The following is a 13,747-nucleotide window of genomic DNA, read 5'->3' on the forward strand; positions in this document are numbered from 1 at the left end:
GCCCTTCTCAGCCTGGCATGGAACATGCTTAACCCACACGTACAAAGGGGCGAGTGGATGGAGCACGGCGTCACGGCACACGTGGAGTCCCCAAGTGGTGTGGGGTCCGGGGCTGGCTCTTGCTCCAGTCTGTACGGGAGAGTGCTCGGAGCATTTGTGCTGAGCGTGGCTATGCAAAGGGAGAAAGACACACAACAGGGGGAGCCAGGAGGGCTCTGGCTCAAGGATTGACAGCACAGTGGGATGCAGGAAATGCCGGTGCATCAGTGAAGGCTTCCTGAAGGAAGCAGTGGCTTGCTGGCTCTGAGCTCAGCCTTGTGAAGGGGACCAGGGGAAAACGACATCTCACAGCGAGGGAAAGGCAATGGCGCAGGCTACAGAGTGAGTTTGTGAGGCTGAAGATACAGAAGGGATGTGAGGGCTGGCTAAGGCTTTTGAACTCCTCTTGATTCTGGAACTCAGGAGTTCTTAGCAGAAAGGTAACGGGATGAACACAGTGCTTTAGGAAGGCTACTCTGGGACAGGGGAGAGAACTTCTGGAGAGGACCAACTGGGGAGGAGGTGGACCAAGAGGAGACCAGCTTTGGAAAGCAGAGAGGAGGCCTGAGCTGCCACAGAGAGGAAGAGTATGGCTGGGGGCACATGGGGCCTCTCCCCCAGGGGGAGAGGGAACAAGCTGTGTGGGGAGATGGCCAGAGCCAGTGGAAACGTTTGGGGTGTGCCAGGACCATCCACTAGGGGGAGCTGTTTGATCAGACACCAGTACTTGGGGGGCCTGCGCTTGCTGGTCAGCTAAGGTGAGGGTGCCCCTGTGTGTGTGCGTGATGCAGACACCTCTGCTCAGACCTGAGGCAGCCCAGCAGCACTGACAACCTGACACCCTGTTGCAGAGGAGGGTTTGACGAGGGCAGTCAGGGCCGCCATGGGAGGAGTCCCACTGTTCCTTCCCGGTGCTCACCTGGCCCTGTAAAGGAAGTACCCCCACCCCCACCCCCCACCATGTGGAAGCAGCCAGGGGGGCCTCCCTGTCAATTCAGCCAGCTCAGCCACTACAGGACAGTCAGAATATTTTTTCCAAAATTTTCTTCCAGCAGAGCTTTTATGAACTCCTTGCCTTTCCCCTTTGGTGTTAAGAACCTCCCAAAAGTCACCAGGAAGAGCATGAGCCATTGAGTTTGTGCTGACATCTCACCGCCCTCCCCACAGAAGTGGGGTGCAGTCCACATATAAAAGTACAAAAGGTATAAAAGCTACAGTGAAGAGCACAGCACGGCTGAAGACACAGGGCCCCCCCCGGACATCCGTTCACTGCTCTGCTCACTCCTGTCGGTACGCACGTCCCAGGTGTCCTGCTAGCCTGGCTGGGCTTTGCAGGTGGCCATGCCAGCTCCCCCTTGACGCAAAGCCTTGAGACCCCCACGCATGCCTCTCTGGGCTCTTGGCCACGAAGAACGTCATCTCCAGTCCTCAGAGCTGGGAGCGGCCAGGCGAGAGTCGTTCAGTAGCTGGTCCTGGCTCAGCAAAGTCTGAAAGGACATAGCCCAAGGGGCAGTTGAATAGGGTTTTGGTCAAGGCTGCCCTGTGGCAGCTGCATGGGAAGCAATGGGACATTGGTGGTCCTGACACTGGCACTCTCTAAGTTCACGGGGTTCCAGGGACCCCACAGAACAGGCTGTACTACTGCTCATATCTTAGTGAAGGTGAAGCTACTGTTTCAAGACCTCCCAAGGCCTATTAATGCTGATGAGGGCAAGGTTGGGTGCATTCACTGTGTGGGCCAAGGGGAAAAAATAAAAGAATAAAAATGATCCCATTTCAACCCAGGGAGTCCACCCTCCCTCCATTTCCATGTTGTCCTTGGATATGACCTTGGAGATGACCTGTGTCCCTCAACAGATCAGTGAGGAAAGGACAGTGAGGGGGCCTCAACATGGACAGATGCCACAGCCAGTGGGCTCAGTGATGGGACCATCCAGCAGTAACGGGAACTGGAAGGTACAAGGCCTCCACACTGCAAATCTCTGTGGCTGGTCTTTTACTGCCAGTTCTCACCTGCCTCTAAGTGCCCCGCTTCACAGGTAACTAAGCTGGGGCTCGGAAAGAGAATGACTCTTCTGGAGTCCCAGAATTAGTAAGAGGCAGAGCAGCACTTTGAACCAGACTGGCCTTACTCCAAAGTGGCTTCTTTCTCTGACACCATTCTGTCCCTTCATGATACAGTCTGTCCCCATGAGGATGACAGGATGTGTCCACATGCCCACGATATCCGTGAAGTCAGAGGCATGGCATGAAATGCGTGTGTCTCATGGACAGAGAGTGCATGCAATGCCCACCAAGTCAGAGAGGAAGCCCGGGCATCGGGCTGAGGAAGCAGGTGACGCAGAACTGCTAAGCATCTTGGTTCTCAGATGAACTCACCAGTTCTGAGCCTGGGAAGAGGACTGAGACCTGGCATGCTTTAGCTGATTTCGGCTCAAGGCCCGTGACCCTCCTTAGGGCCCCTCGCAGCTCAAGGTCCAGCAGCAGGCTAGCTCTGGCTCTGGCTCCAGCTCCGGCCACAGTGCTCAGCACCACCCTTCGAATCCCTAGCAGAGGCTAGGACACAGACTTGGGATTGGGTGTGTGTATGTAGGGGGGTTGTCTCAGGCCGTGGGTATCACAGTGTCAGACTCGTGGGGCCACACTGGCACCTGGCCTACTGTGGAGAGAAGGTCAGAATCCTACCGTGAGGCGGTGAATGTCTTGGGAGAGGAGCCCTATCTGCGTCACAGCGCCTTCCGAAGGGGCCATCTGTAAAACGGGCAGCAGCCTGGTCAGCACACGTGGACAGAGTCCGCTTGTGATCACAGGGACGGCATGCAAGTCCTGTCCTGGGGGAGTGGGCAAGGAGGGGGCCCAGGCCCTGAGGAGTGACAGCTGGGCAGGGCACATGCTGTCTGTGTCCCTGGGAAGGCCAGAGCTTCCAGTATCCCACGCAGCCATGTGCACACTCTCCCAAGGACTGTCCTGACACCAACACTGAGGGTGCAAGGGACACGGGACACGGGCACCCACACATGCTCAGGGCTCCAGCTAGTTCTAGGAGCAGAAAGCAGCAGGGATGAAGGCCTCAGCATGCTGAATAAACCAACAATTTCCAGGGACGACAGGGCCCCATGTGCCAATGCCCCAGTGGAGGTTATGGGCATCCTTGGGAAGCTGCCGGGAGCCTCCCTCTTCCTTGCCTCCCCTCCTACCCTCAGATAATGCTGGTCTTCTCCCTCTTCCCTAAGCCTATGTAGACATTCTAGCTTTAGAAGCATCCTCTGAGGGCTTCAAATATCATCCCACATTTTCCAGGTGTGAAAAACAGGTCCACAAAGGGACACAGGCCTTGCTTGGGGCTACACAGAAATGCAGTGATACTAATTCCATGCAGGGTTTGAAAACAGGTGCATGCAGAGACACTCTCTCCAGGACACTCCAGGAAATCAGGGACAAAGCCAGCTCAATGACAGCCACGTCCTGCGACCAGCCCTGAAGAGCACCTGCTGTTCAGTGTCCCAGGTACTGGGACCAAGTACCAGCCATGCCAACTAGAGACCTTATCCTGTTCTCACTGGCTGACTTCAGGGGGGCTCAGGAGGTCATGGTCTGGGGTTACCAGCTGTCCCTGGGGCTGCTGGTAGTTTAAGAAGCAAATCAGAGCACTGCCGGCATCTGGGACAGAATCAGAGTCCTGAAGGGGGCCAGCAAGTCCTGCTCCTACCTGCCAAACGGTTACGAGGCAGCTAATACCCTGCAGATGAGGCCTGGGGGACCCAGCAGGCCAAACCCTGCCCCGGGGAAACCGGAATCTCAGAGCAGGAACCCAGACTGGCAAGATATGTCCAGACAAGGCCCATCTGGAAGAGCCATCATCAGCTAGCCAGCCTCTAAATCAGGAGGCAGGACTGTTCCCGTTCTGCCAACAGACCAGCCCCCACGACGGTTACAGGCCCAGCCAGGTCAACAGCAGAGAGGCTGACAAACCACAGAGAAGAACAGAGGTGATTTCCACGGGGCCGTTTTCTTGCACTCTAGGAGGTTCACGCCACTGAAACGGAAACTGACTCTGGGGTCTGCATGACAGATGTGACCGACAGTCACTGAGCACCAGGTTCCCCACGGCTTCACCGAGGGAGGTGGAGCCTGAAATGAAGAGGCCCCACACCTCCTCTAGAGGACATGGGGGTCCCTCCGTGGTCAGCCCCTTGTCCACGACACCTGGCAGATGCCAAGCGGGCCCCTGGCCAAGGACTGGCTCAGGGCCACCCGCTGTCACAGGACTCCATCTCCAGCTTTGCCCAGCTCTCTTCCCCACCCAGTGAGGTTAAAGATTTGCAGTGCTATTGGCTTTCTACATAAATACTGTCTTTATTACCAGAAAGAAGCGACCACCCATGGGGGTAAGGCACAACACAGGGATGCAGTCACTGCCGCCCCTGGGGTCTCAGCCAAGACTCTGTGGCCACAGGCCTAAGGCACTTGACACTGCCCCCCAATGGAAGCCCAGCAGAGGGGCCCAAGAGCCGAGCCTTTGGGGATCATCCGTAGTCTTTGGACCCACGTCCAGGGTCATGTGTTTCCACCAGTGCTGAAGATGGCCACTAAGAGTTACTACAAATGTACAAGCATCCTTGCGTCTTTCCTCCCGAGTCCATTTTGGCAAGAGTCCCCAAAACCTGGCCCCTTAGCAAAAGTGCCACTCCATTACCCTGGCCCACCCCCCAGAGTTCTGAGACACACTGGCCGGGGGCACACAGCAGCCGGAATGTTCTCTGTGAGGCATGCACAGGGCGGGGGGTGAGGCGCAGCTCTGTGGGAACACACGCGATGTTACGGTGAAGCTCTCAGGGTGCACAGACAGGATGGTAACAAGGCCATCAGCGAATCTGTCCCACCTGGTCCAGCCCATCCAGTTCAGGGCCATCGAGGGGGCTGAGGCCCTGGTAGCCACTGTAGGCCCTCTGACTGTCACCAGCACCGTCAGTGGGCTCCATGGGGCAAATGTAGTCCGTCGACTCATCGAATTTCTTTTTTCTTATGTTGCCAAAATGCGAAAATCCTAGTTTCCTTGGCTAAAACACAATAAATGCATGATTAGGAGAAGGGGATTATCAAGTCAGGGTGCAGACAGGACTCATAAGGAGGAAAGGAAGAAGCTAAACAACTGCTGGAAAAATTCTTAGATAACTGCTGGAAAAATTCTCAACAAAGCAGAGCTCCTCTCTAGGGAGAGGCCGATAGGTAAATAATCTTGAGCAAGGAGAGAGAATCTTGCTCCTCTCCAAGACTGTGTGACTTGAGAGACTCAAGTCCTGCTGGCCCATGAGTGACCTTCTACCTTCCCCAGGGGGAACTGGAGGAACTGCCTCACACAGAGGCGGCCTCTATGGCCTGCAGTGCCTCGTGCCCCGGGAGGCCGCACTGGACAGCCCTAGGCAGCCCCTCCTGCTTGTTCTAGCTTCCTGCGGCACCTTATCTGATGGTCTCCCCCAGACGCACGTGTGGCCCTGCTCCCTTGGAGACGGCAGTCCGTGCATGAACTGTAGCTAGACCCAGGCATCACCGTGCTGCTGGGGACATGCCCTCCAGAGGTGTGGGCCTGCAGTCTGAGGAGGACATGATCTGAGGACAGTGTGGTTCAGGCAGTTTCTCATAGGCTCTGTGGGATTCAGAGAGCCCCAGGGTGTGCTGCTGGTGCTTGTATGACCTTGGGACCCCTGGACAGCTGTGTACTGGCCACGTTCCCAACACAAGGCCATCGGAGCACTGTGCTGGCAGGACAGTTCTGAGGAAGACACCTCCCTGCCCACCCTGGCCATGACACTGGCCCAGAGATGAGCCTGACTGAACAGACCACAGAATCATGAACTCATCTGCTTGAAAGATGAGTCAAGGCATCCCTGGGATTGAGGACAAGCACTAGCTAGTTGAGAGCAGATGCTTCCTGGACATGGTGTGTGTGCACAGAAAACTCTACTCTCTTCCTTGGACTCGGGTACAGCAGGAACTGAACAAACGAAACAGACGAGGAGACCAAAGCTCAGAGGACAGGACCTGAGAGAGCCTCCTCATCCGTGTGCCCCAGGACCCTGCCAGTTTGGCTCCGGGCACCCAGCCCGCTGCAGTACAACACAAGTGCTAGAAGGCAGGCCCCTCAAGGACCCAGCAACTCACCCGGACTTTGGCTGTGGTGGTCAGTGGTGTGTATGCTGGTGAGGCCATTTTCTCTCGTTTTTCCTGCTCAGCCTCGGGACCAATCAGGGCATTGAATTTGGTGGTCAGGTGGCGTCTGAGGAGTGTCTTTTGTGGTGGAATATTGAGAAGCATAGCCAGGGTGTCTCCAGTGAAGCGTGGCTCCAGGATCTAAGAAACAAACACAGACAGAGCCACCCAGCGATGACTATAGATGGCTCTAGGAGGGGACATGGAGAAACAGGCCTTCATGGGCCAGGGGGTGTCTCCAGAGAGGGGCTGGAGCTCATCCGCTCATCCTGTATGCCGCTCCCCTTGGCTTGCCTGGCACAGGGCCTGGCTCGGAGAAGGCACTAACATACTGGGTGGCAGACAGCCTCATTTTCACAGACCAGGAGAGCGCAGTTGCTTCTTGGATAAGCCTGTCTCCCTGGGTCCGCTCTGCTCTGGAGGACGTCCAAACCACCCCTCCTTCGTTGCCCCACTGACTTTACCACTTGACAGATCTGAGGAACAATCATGACCATATTGCGGCAAGCAGTGGTGGCCAACCCCTCACTCCCCAGCCACTGTGTTCTTCCAGGAGCAGGTGGAGAGCTCTGTTACGGCCTAACTGATGCAACCCACTTGTCCTGGATCCCTCTGGATCTGGTGCTCCAGAAGTCCCTTCCAGAAACCATCTTGTTTCCATGAAGTATATTCATTACCAACTGCAAATTATCAAATATTCTGAGATTTCAACTGATGCAAGGGCTATCAATATTTTTACCAGGATTTATGTCTAGCCATGAACCAACTGGGTTCTGACTACCCCAGTTTATATGACGCAGGTGGGCTAGTCTAAAGAGCCACTCACGATGAGGCCTCCATGGACACCACTCCCACGAAGGTTGGGTGCGTACTCTGCCAGGTCCACGGATCGCAACCACTCCATCACCCTGTGGTTGGACCACTGCACAACTTCTGAAGGAGAAAGGTTACTCTGCAAGAGGGAGAGGAAGAAAGTTAGGTCTAACAGACCCTATCTGTGGCCCCCTGTGGGACTAGCCCCTGTGAACAAGCCTGCCTCAGATGCCTGACCAGAAGACAGCCCTCATGCCCACAGAACTAGGCAGCTAGCCCAGCAACCAGAGAGCCTTCCTGGTTTCCAAGAGAGAGAGTTCTCACAGAGTCTTGCAAGATCTTCCACACTGAAATCTCTGATTTCAGGGGGTGTCTGGGGCACCATTAAACAGCAGCAGTGTGACTCCCTAATTCTCTGGTTGGGACTGGTCAATGAAGGCACAGAGTCATTCATTCAGTGACTCAACAGAACTTGAAAGAGGACTATCATTTACGAGTCACGTGTTTTACAGACAAAAGATCTCCCGGGAGCAGCCAAATGTTTTAAGACACTTAGACCCAAGTGGCATCTTGGGCTTCAAAATGCTCAGCACTGTGCCTGACACACAGAAGGCATTCAAAACTTATTTGCTGAATAGGGAAAACATGAGACGGAAGGCGGAGGTAGGAGTTTTTGATCCCTCAGGAAGAGGAGTTACTCTTACAGCACGGGTACACTCAGTTCCCAAGAGTACAGGAGATGGGGTGTGATGGACAAGCCTTTAGCTTTGGGGTGCAACAAGAGCTCTGCAGCCAGCAGGACATGACCAGGCACTTCTCCACGAAGTGAGCTGCAGTGTTTATGCAGGCTCACTCTTTTCTAGCAAAACCTGCTCACCATCCCCTGTGCACCTGGGGCTAGAGGTCAGCTAAGTGTGTAGCTACAAGTAGGGAGATTGGAAATGTCGGTTCCTGAGGGGCTCTTCTCCCCTCTGTCCACTTTGACCCCATCTTCCCATTATGCTTTCCCCTCCTCCTTTGCACCACCTGCTCATCATCTTTGGTCACTGTGATGGCTTTAAAGACTTGTTGCTACCACTTCTGGCCCCGAACACGGGTCTCCCTGAGTGCGGTGGGAACTTAGAGGCCCAGTGTTTGTTGTGGGGCACAAAATGCAGGCAACAGGGGGTGTCTGGGGCACCATTAAGCAGCAGCAAGAGAAAGAATCCCAAGCAACCTGGTTCAGAATGCAGCCATGTTGTTCTGAGGTCATTCTTGTTTTGTCACACCTAACCATGCAGGTATCCGAACACAGGGCTACCAGGCTAGGTCCCCGGATAGGTATGATCCTGTCCTCACCTCATCAGCTGGCCGCCGGTGCAGGCAGTGGGGATTGAACTTGTTGACGTGAAGCACATGAATGGCACATTTGATGCTGAGATGATGCAGTTGGCTGGTGACTTTTAGGAAGAGGAGATCATTCTGGAACAGAAAAGTTTTGGTTGATAAGCCAGAGTTTCCAAGGTGACCGAGACCCTTCAGATTCCTTCTCAGACCACACACAGACAAGTCTACCGCATCTTAGAAAGTGCACAATGGACACCCCAGCAGCTTCTCTTAGCTCAATGGTTGTGCTACCCTGGACCTCTTGTGTGACCAACAATACTATTTAAAGACCTTAAGAGAAGAGGGATGAGGTGAAAGCAAGTTTAGAATAAGCACCAGGGGGATACCTGGGCTGAGTGCTCACATAGACCATGGAAACCATGAAAGGGAAAATCCTCACCACAGTTAGGTACTGTAGCATTCGCCCATCGACTCTGGACTCATGGAACTGGTCTTTGTATTGTGGTAAGCCAATATCGTCAAGCCAACCTACAGAAACCAGAAGAAACAGGTGTGCTCGGGCTTATAAGAATGGGAGACTGCGAATGCAGGTAAAAAGTAATGGACGATCATCTTGCAGGTCCATCTGGCTTCCCCGTAAGGAACTCACTCCCCTGTGTGCCTTTCCCAAGGACGGCCAGCTCTGGAGGCACACATTCCCAGCAGAGGCTGTTTTCCCTCGGGAGCTGTCAGGGACATGCATGCATGCACACTGCCCATCCTTACGTGTCACCCAGATGTGGTCCAGCAGGGCCGACTTCTCCTCCTGCTTGGTGTTGATGGCTTTCACGGCCAAAATCAGCTTCTTCCTGTGCAGAGGCTGCTTAATCCCCAACTCCTGAAATTGAAAGACACAGACAGATGTGAACTTCTGGCTGGCAGCTTGGCCCTCAGAGGGCGCCATGTCTGGGAAGAGATAGTCCCCCAGGCAGATGGGGGTGTGTGTGGCAGCAGATACAGGCATAGTGCCCTGCAATCGACATGCAGTCACAGAGGACATCTCGGCCTCCTCCTCTGCCCCCCACCGTGTGTGTGTGTGTGTGTGTGTGTGTGTGTGTGTAAGGGCAGGAAGGAAGAGTGGGGGCCTCACCGCCCCAGATACTGGTTTGAGGACAAAGGGGAACCTCCTTCCCAGGGCTCAGCTCTTACCTTTTCCATGTCCTGAGGGGTAGCTGACAGTAATGTGTGGCCAGAAGTCACCCACTGCCGGGCGAAGATCACGTACTGGCCCAGGCCGAAGTCCTCCAGCCAGGCGCACACGCGCTCCGTGCTCCATTGGGCAAAGGGGGCGCCGGCGTCACTGGGGGGCAAGAGAATAGCAGGGCCCTGTTAGCGGGAGAGCCTGAGGCTGTATCTGAGCACAGCAGAGCCTCAGAAAAAAGGCAACTGTGTTTTAAATAATCCCAATCATGGGATTGAGCTGCACGAAATTCCATGTCAACACTCATCTATAGTGGACTCCAGAGTTTCCTGTGGTAACACCTGGTGTGAGCTTCGAGTCTGCAGGGACTGTGAGCACGAGCCAGGCGTACGGTCCTCAGGAGGCCGTGTATGTGGGTCATCCGTCCACGGACGAGGCACACAAGCCACAAGCCCAGAATTGTGCCCCGTTATGAGGGTAATCAGATTTTTATGGGCCAACACTGTCTTTAGGGAAATGCTTAGAAAACTAGGAAAAGGGGGTTAGTTCTCTAACATTTAAAAAAAATAAAACTCTTCTAAACAGCTAACGCCTTATTAATGAGACACTAGAGACATTCACTTTAAAGTCAATAAAGAGTATTTTTGATCAGGACTAAGAACACGGGTCTGAGAGTGCAGCCAGTTTAAGAAGGGAGAAGGACAGAAGGTAAAAGTAAAAGACAGCCACTCTTTTCAGATGATGGGCCTGCTGCCCCACTTGGAGAACCCAAATGAGCCCAGTAAGGGGGCTCCTTATAAAACACGCAAGTCATATTTATATGACTTATAAAATCAGTAGCACATATACTAACATTTTTGTTGAAGAATTTTAAAAATACGATTCATGGCAACCAGAATTATAAAATGTCTAGGAGCTGCTTTCTCAAACAATGCCCAAGTCATATGTATGTGTGTGCGGAGATGGGAGCAGAGCAGGGGGAGGAGGTGACGATTACCCTCAACTGAGCAACATCAAGTCATGATCATGGGCTAGATCATGTTCCCAGACAGGATGACTGGCAATTACAAAGCCATCAGTTCTTAAAGACATCAATTTTTCATTTAAGTGTGAATATAACAGCACACTCGAAACCTCCATGGAGTCTGGGGTAGGGAAGGCTGGCAAAACAACTTTATGTTCACTTGAAGAAAAACCAACCAGGATTTATGGCATGTAGAAAACTGTAAGGTTCCTTCCAACAGAGTACCCCTAACATGCTAGTTAAAAAATTATTTTTGGCGGGTGGCGGGGTGCCTTGGTGGCTCAGTGGGTTAAGCATCTACCTTCAGCTCAGGTCATGATCCCAGCGTCCTGGGATCAAGCCCTGCATCAGGTTCCCTGTTCAGTGGGGATTTTGTTTCTCCCTCCCTCTCTGACCCTCACACACACCGCCCCCTGCCCTGGCTTTTGCATACTCGCTCATTCTCTCACTCTCAAATAAATAAATAAAATCTTTTTAAAAATTTGTTTGGGAATGCCTGGTTGAGTTGTTCTTAAGGTAAAAGAGGTAAAAGAGTTAAAAGACCAGAACAACAAGAAAGCATGGTTCTAACACTGACCTCTACCTCTGAAACCAATCATACATTATATATTAATTAATTGCATTTAAACTAAAAAATAAGTGAATAAAATGTTAAGTGACTAGAATCGTAAAAATTAATTAAAAATTAAAAAAATTCAATATTAAAAAAAAAAAGAAAAGAAAAAAAAAGCATGATTCTAGGTATCCAGGGGTAAATGCTGGCCACTTGGAGTAATGAGATCCAGGTTCTGGGAGACCTAGAACTTGTAAAATTTGGAGGGACCGCTTTAAGAAAAGTACAAAATCTGAATACGGAATTAGGAACAAATAATTTAGCTAGAATGAGAAATCACAAAATATTACAAGTTTAATCACACTGAAAACCATCACAAACTCCAGAAATATCTTTGAGTTTGTTATCTTTGTCAATGTATTCTATCAAGTTAAATCACAAAATTTTCAGCTTTTTCCAGTGTGTTTAATAAGATTCACTTTATATAAATAATAATCTAGGAACCTATTCACTATTTTTTTTTCCTATTCAGTATTTTTGTTTGGAATTTATCTTTTGCTTTTAATGAATTATTGCTTTTGGTCTGATCTGGAATTTTTTAATTTATTCTTTTTTTTTTTTTGAGACATTGGGGTTTTTTTTTTTAATCATGCAATTAACATATGTGTATTATTAGTGTCAGAGGTAGAGTCCAGTGATTCATCTGTCGTCTGTAACACCCAGTGCTCATTACATCCCATGCCCTCTTTAATGTCCATCACCCAGTCACACCCCATTTCCCCTCCAGCAACCTGTTTATCCTACAGTTAAAAGTCTCTTATTGTTTGTCTACTCTTTCGTTTTTAAGATTTATTTATCTGAGGGAGGAAGGGAGGGGGAGGGGGAGAGAGAGAGAGAGAGAGAATGAGAATGAGTTGGGGGGATAGAGGAAGAGGGAGAAGCAGACTCTCCACTAAGCAGAGAGCCCAATGCAGGGCTTGATCCCAGCACCCTGAGGTCATGACCTGAGCCAGAGACAGGCACTTAACTGACTGTGTTACTCAGACACCCCAGTTTGTCTTAATGCCAGAACACTTTCAGTTTCAAATGTTCATTTTGTCACTTTTATTTCACATTCTATTAGCTTTTGATGTCATTCCATTTCTTACTTCTGGAAATTGGTAAAAATACATATTCAATATATCAGAGGGGTATATCAATTCCAAATGAAAAATGTGTTTCTGAGATCATAATTTGAAAACCTCGCTCTTGTACACCTTTTCAAGAGTTCCAGAGCTCTAGTGTTCATCTTCGACAGAATTCCCATGTCCTTCTTTGTAAATGGTCTCCACCAGTGCTATTCCCACAGTGGCAGACCCTGCTTCTCCACCTGCCTGCCCCTGCTAGGTTCTCTCAGTTTTGGGGTCTCCCAGGGCTATCGCTGAACAGGCAACGAAGCAATTCAGAGAGGATAGAGAAGGTACCTTCCAGGCACAGCCAAACCACTTGCTTTACTGACATGTTCCAAAACATCTTCCCAAATTATGGTTAAAATGATGTAAGAGATTATCAGATGTGCCGTCCCCATGAACGAGGGACAGCACCTGGTGCATTTATAACTGTATACATGTCATCAGTCAGTGCACTTCTGACCAGAGAGAACTTCTGTTTTGACAAAGCATCCACGAGAAGCAAAGCCCTTGCCTGGGATTTTGGAGCCCTAATGACTGGGAAGTTTTCACAGAACAGCTTCTGGTTTTATACATTTGAAATGTTTCTTTTCTACCACCCCAGACTTCTGATAGCGAGAGCCAAAGGACACGTTCACACTGGGACGTGACTGCCAGCTCTGCATCTCTGTGTCAGAGCACTGGGCAGATGGGCACACTGGGAGTGATTTTTACAGAGGACAGCTAGGCAACCAAACATGAAGTGACCACACACCACGGACGCACACCCCAACAAATCCAAGCTAAATGGAAAGCCGGAACTCAACTCCCCCTTGGCAAGATCCCCCAAATGCCCACGGTGGTCCAGTATCAGCTGACAGAAGGCAGTGTGTAGATGGTGGGAAGTCTGCAGTGAACAGTCAGCAGTCAAAAACTGCTTGGATTAAAATACCTGACTTGAAAAAGTTTTGCAAAACACATGGCTTTGTCGGCACATTGATGGGACTCTCTCCATATCCTACAAAACACTTGGGTGCAAGCAAAGGACCCTGAAGCTTAGACTTGCTCACATTGAGGGTACACCTGATGCCATGAATATGGAAAAAAGGCAGTAAGAGAGTCTGACCAGAGCCCCTCATAAAGCTACAGTCCTGAAAGGCAGCAGACTCAGGGGGCCAGCTCAGGAATCATCACTGCATGGAGATGAGATCCAGCCATGGGATCGAGTCTGGCTAACTTCAACATTATCCGCTGCCGCTTTCTCTTGGAAAAACAAAAATACCTCTCACCACATACTGAAAGACCAAAAGAACCCCCCACCCCGCCGCTAGAAGTGCATTTTTATCCTGTTAACCAGCTAGTTTCGCTTCTGTACCAACGTTTGCTTTTTCGCCCACGTGGACTAACCGGCCAGTTCTGCTTCTGTAAGATTGCTTTGTCTGCTTTTGCGGGGA

General features: G+C 51.2%; 1 protein-coding gene across 9 annotated transcripts in view; it reads right to left on the reverse strand.

Annotated features, from left to right (window-relative positions):
* Positions 1 to 1,080: 1,080 nt before the first annotated feature.
* PPFIBP2 (PPFIA binding protein 2) overlaps positions 1,081 to 13,747 on the reverse strand; it is a 145,787-nt gene continuing 133,120 nt past the window's right edge. For 8 of the 9 annotated variants that reach the window (XM_045065865.1, XM_004780163.3, XM_013049785.2 and 5 more), the window contains 9 exons: positions 9,577 to 9,727; positions 9,154 to 9,265; positions 8,828 to 8,916; positions 8,401 to 8,523; positions 7,076 to 7,201; positions 6,202 to 6,390; positions 4,923 to 5,099; positions 2,725 to 2,790; positions 1,081 to 1,526 (listed from right to left, as the gene is read on the reverse strand). In XM_045065865.1, coding sequence (XP_044921800.1) covers positions 1,455 to 1,526; positions 2,725 to 2,790; positions 4,923 to 5,099; positions 6,202 to 6,390; positions 7,076 to 7,201; positions 8,401 to 8,523; positions 8,828 to 8,916; positions 9,154 to 9,265; positions 9,577 to 9,727 — 1,105 coding nt within the window. In that variant the 3' untranslated portion in view covers positions 1,081 to 1,454. The remainder of the gene's footprint in view (positions 1,527 to 2,724; positions 2,791 to 4,922; positions 5,100 to 6,201; positions 6,391 to 7,075; positions 7,202 to 8,400; positions 8,524 to 8,827; positions 8,917 to 9,153; positions 9,266 to 9,576; positions 9,728 to 13,747) is intronic. The other variant, XM_004780164.3, reaches the window with a different exon arrangement.

This window comes from Mustela putorius, unplaced genomic scaffold (genome assembly GCF_011764305.1).
Source record: "Mustela putorius furo isolate JIRA1106 unplaced genomic scaffold, ASM1176430v1.1 tig00003859_pilon_pilon_pilon, whole genome shotgun sequence".
Classification (NCBI taxonomy): domain Eukaryota; kingdom Metazoa; phylum Chordata; class Mammalia; order Carnivora; family Mustelidae; genus Mustela; species Mustela putorius.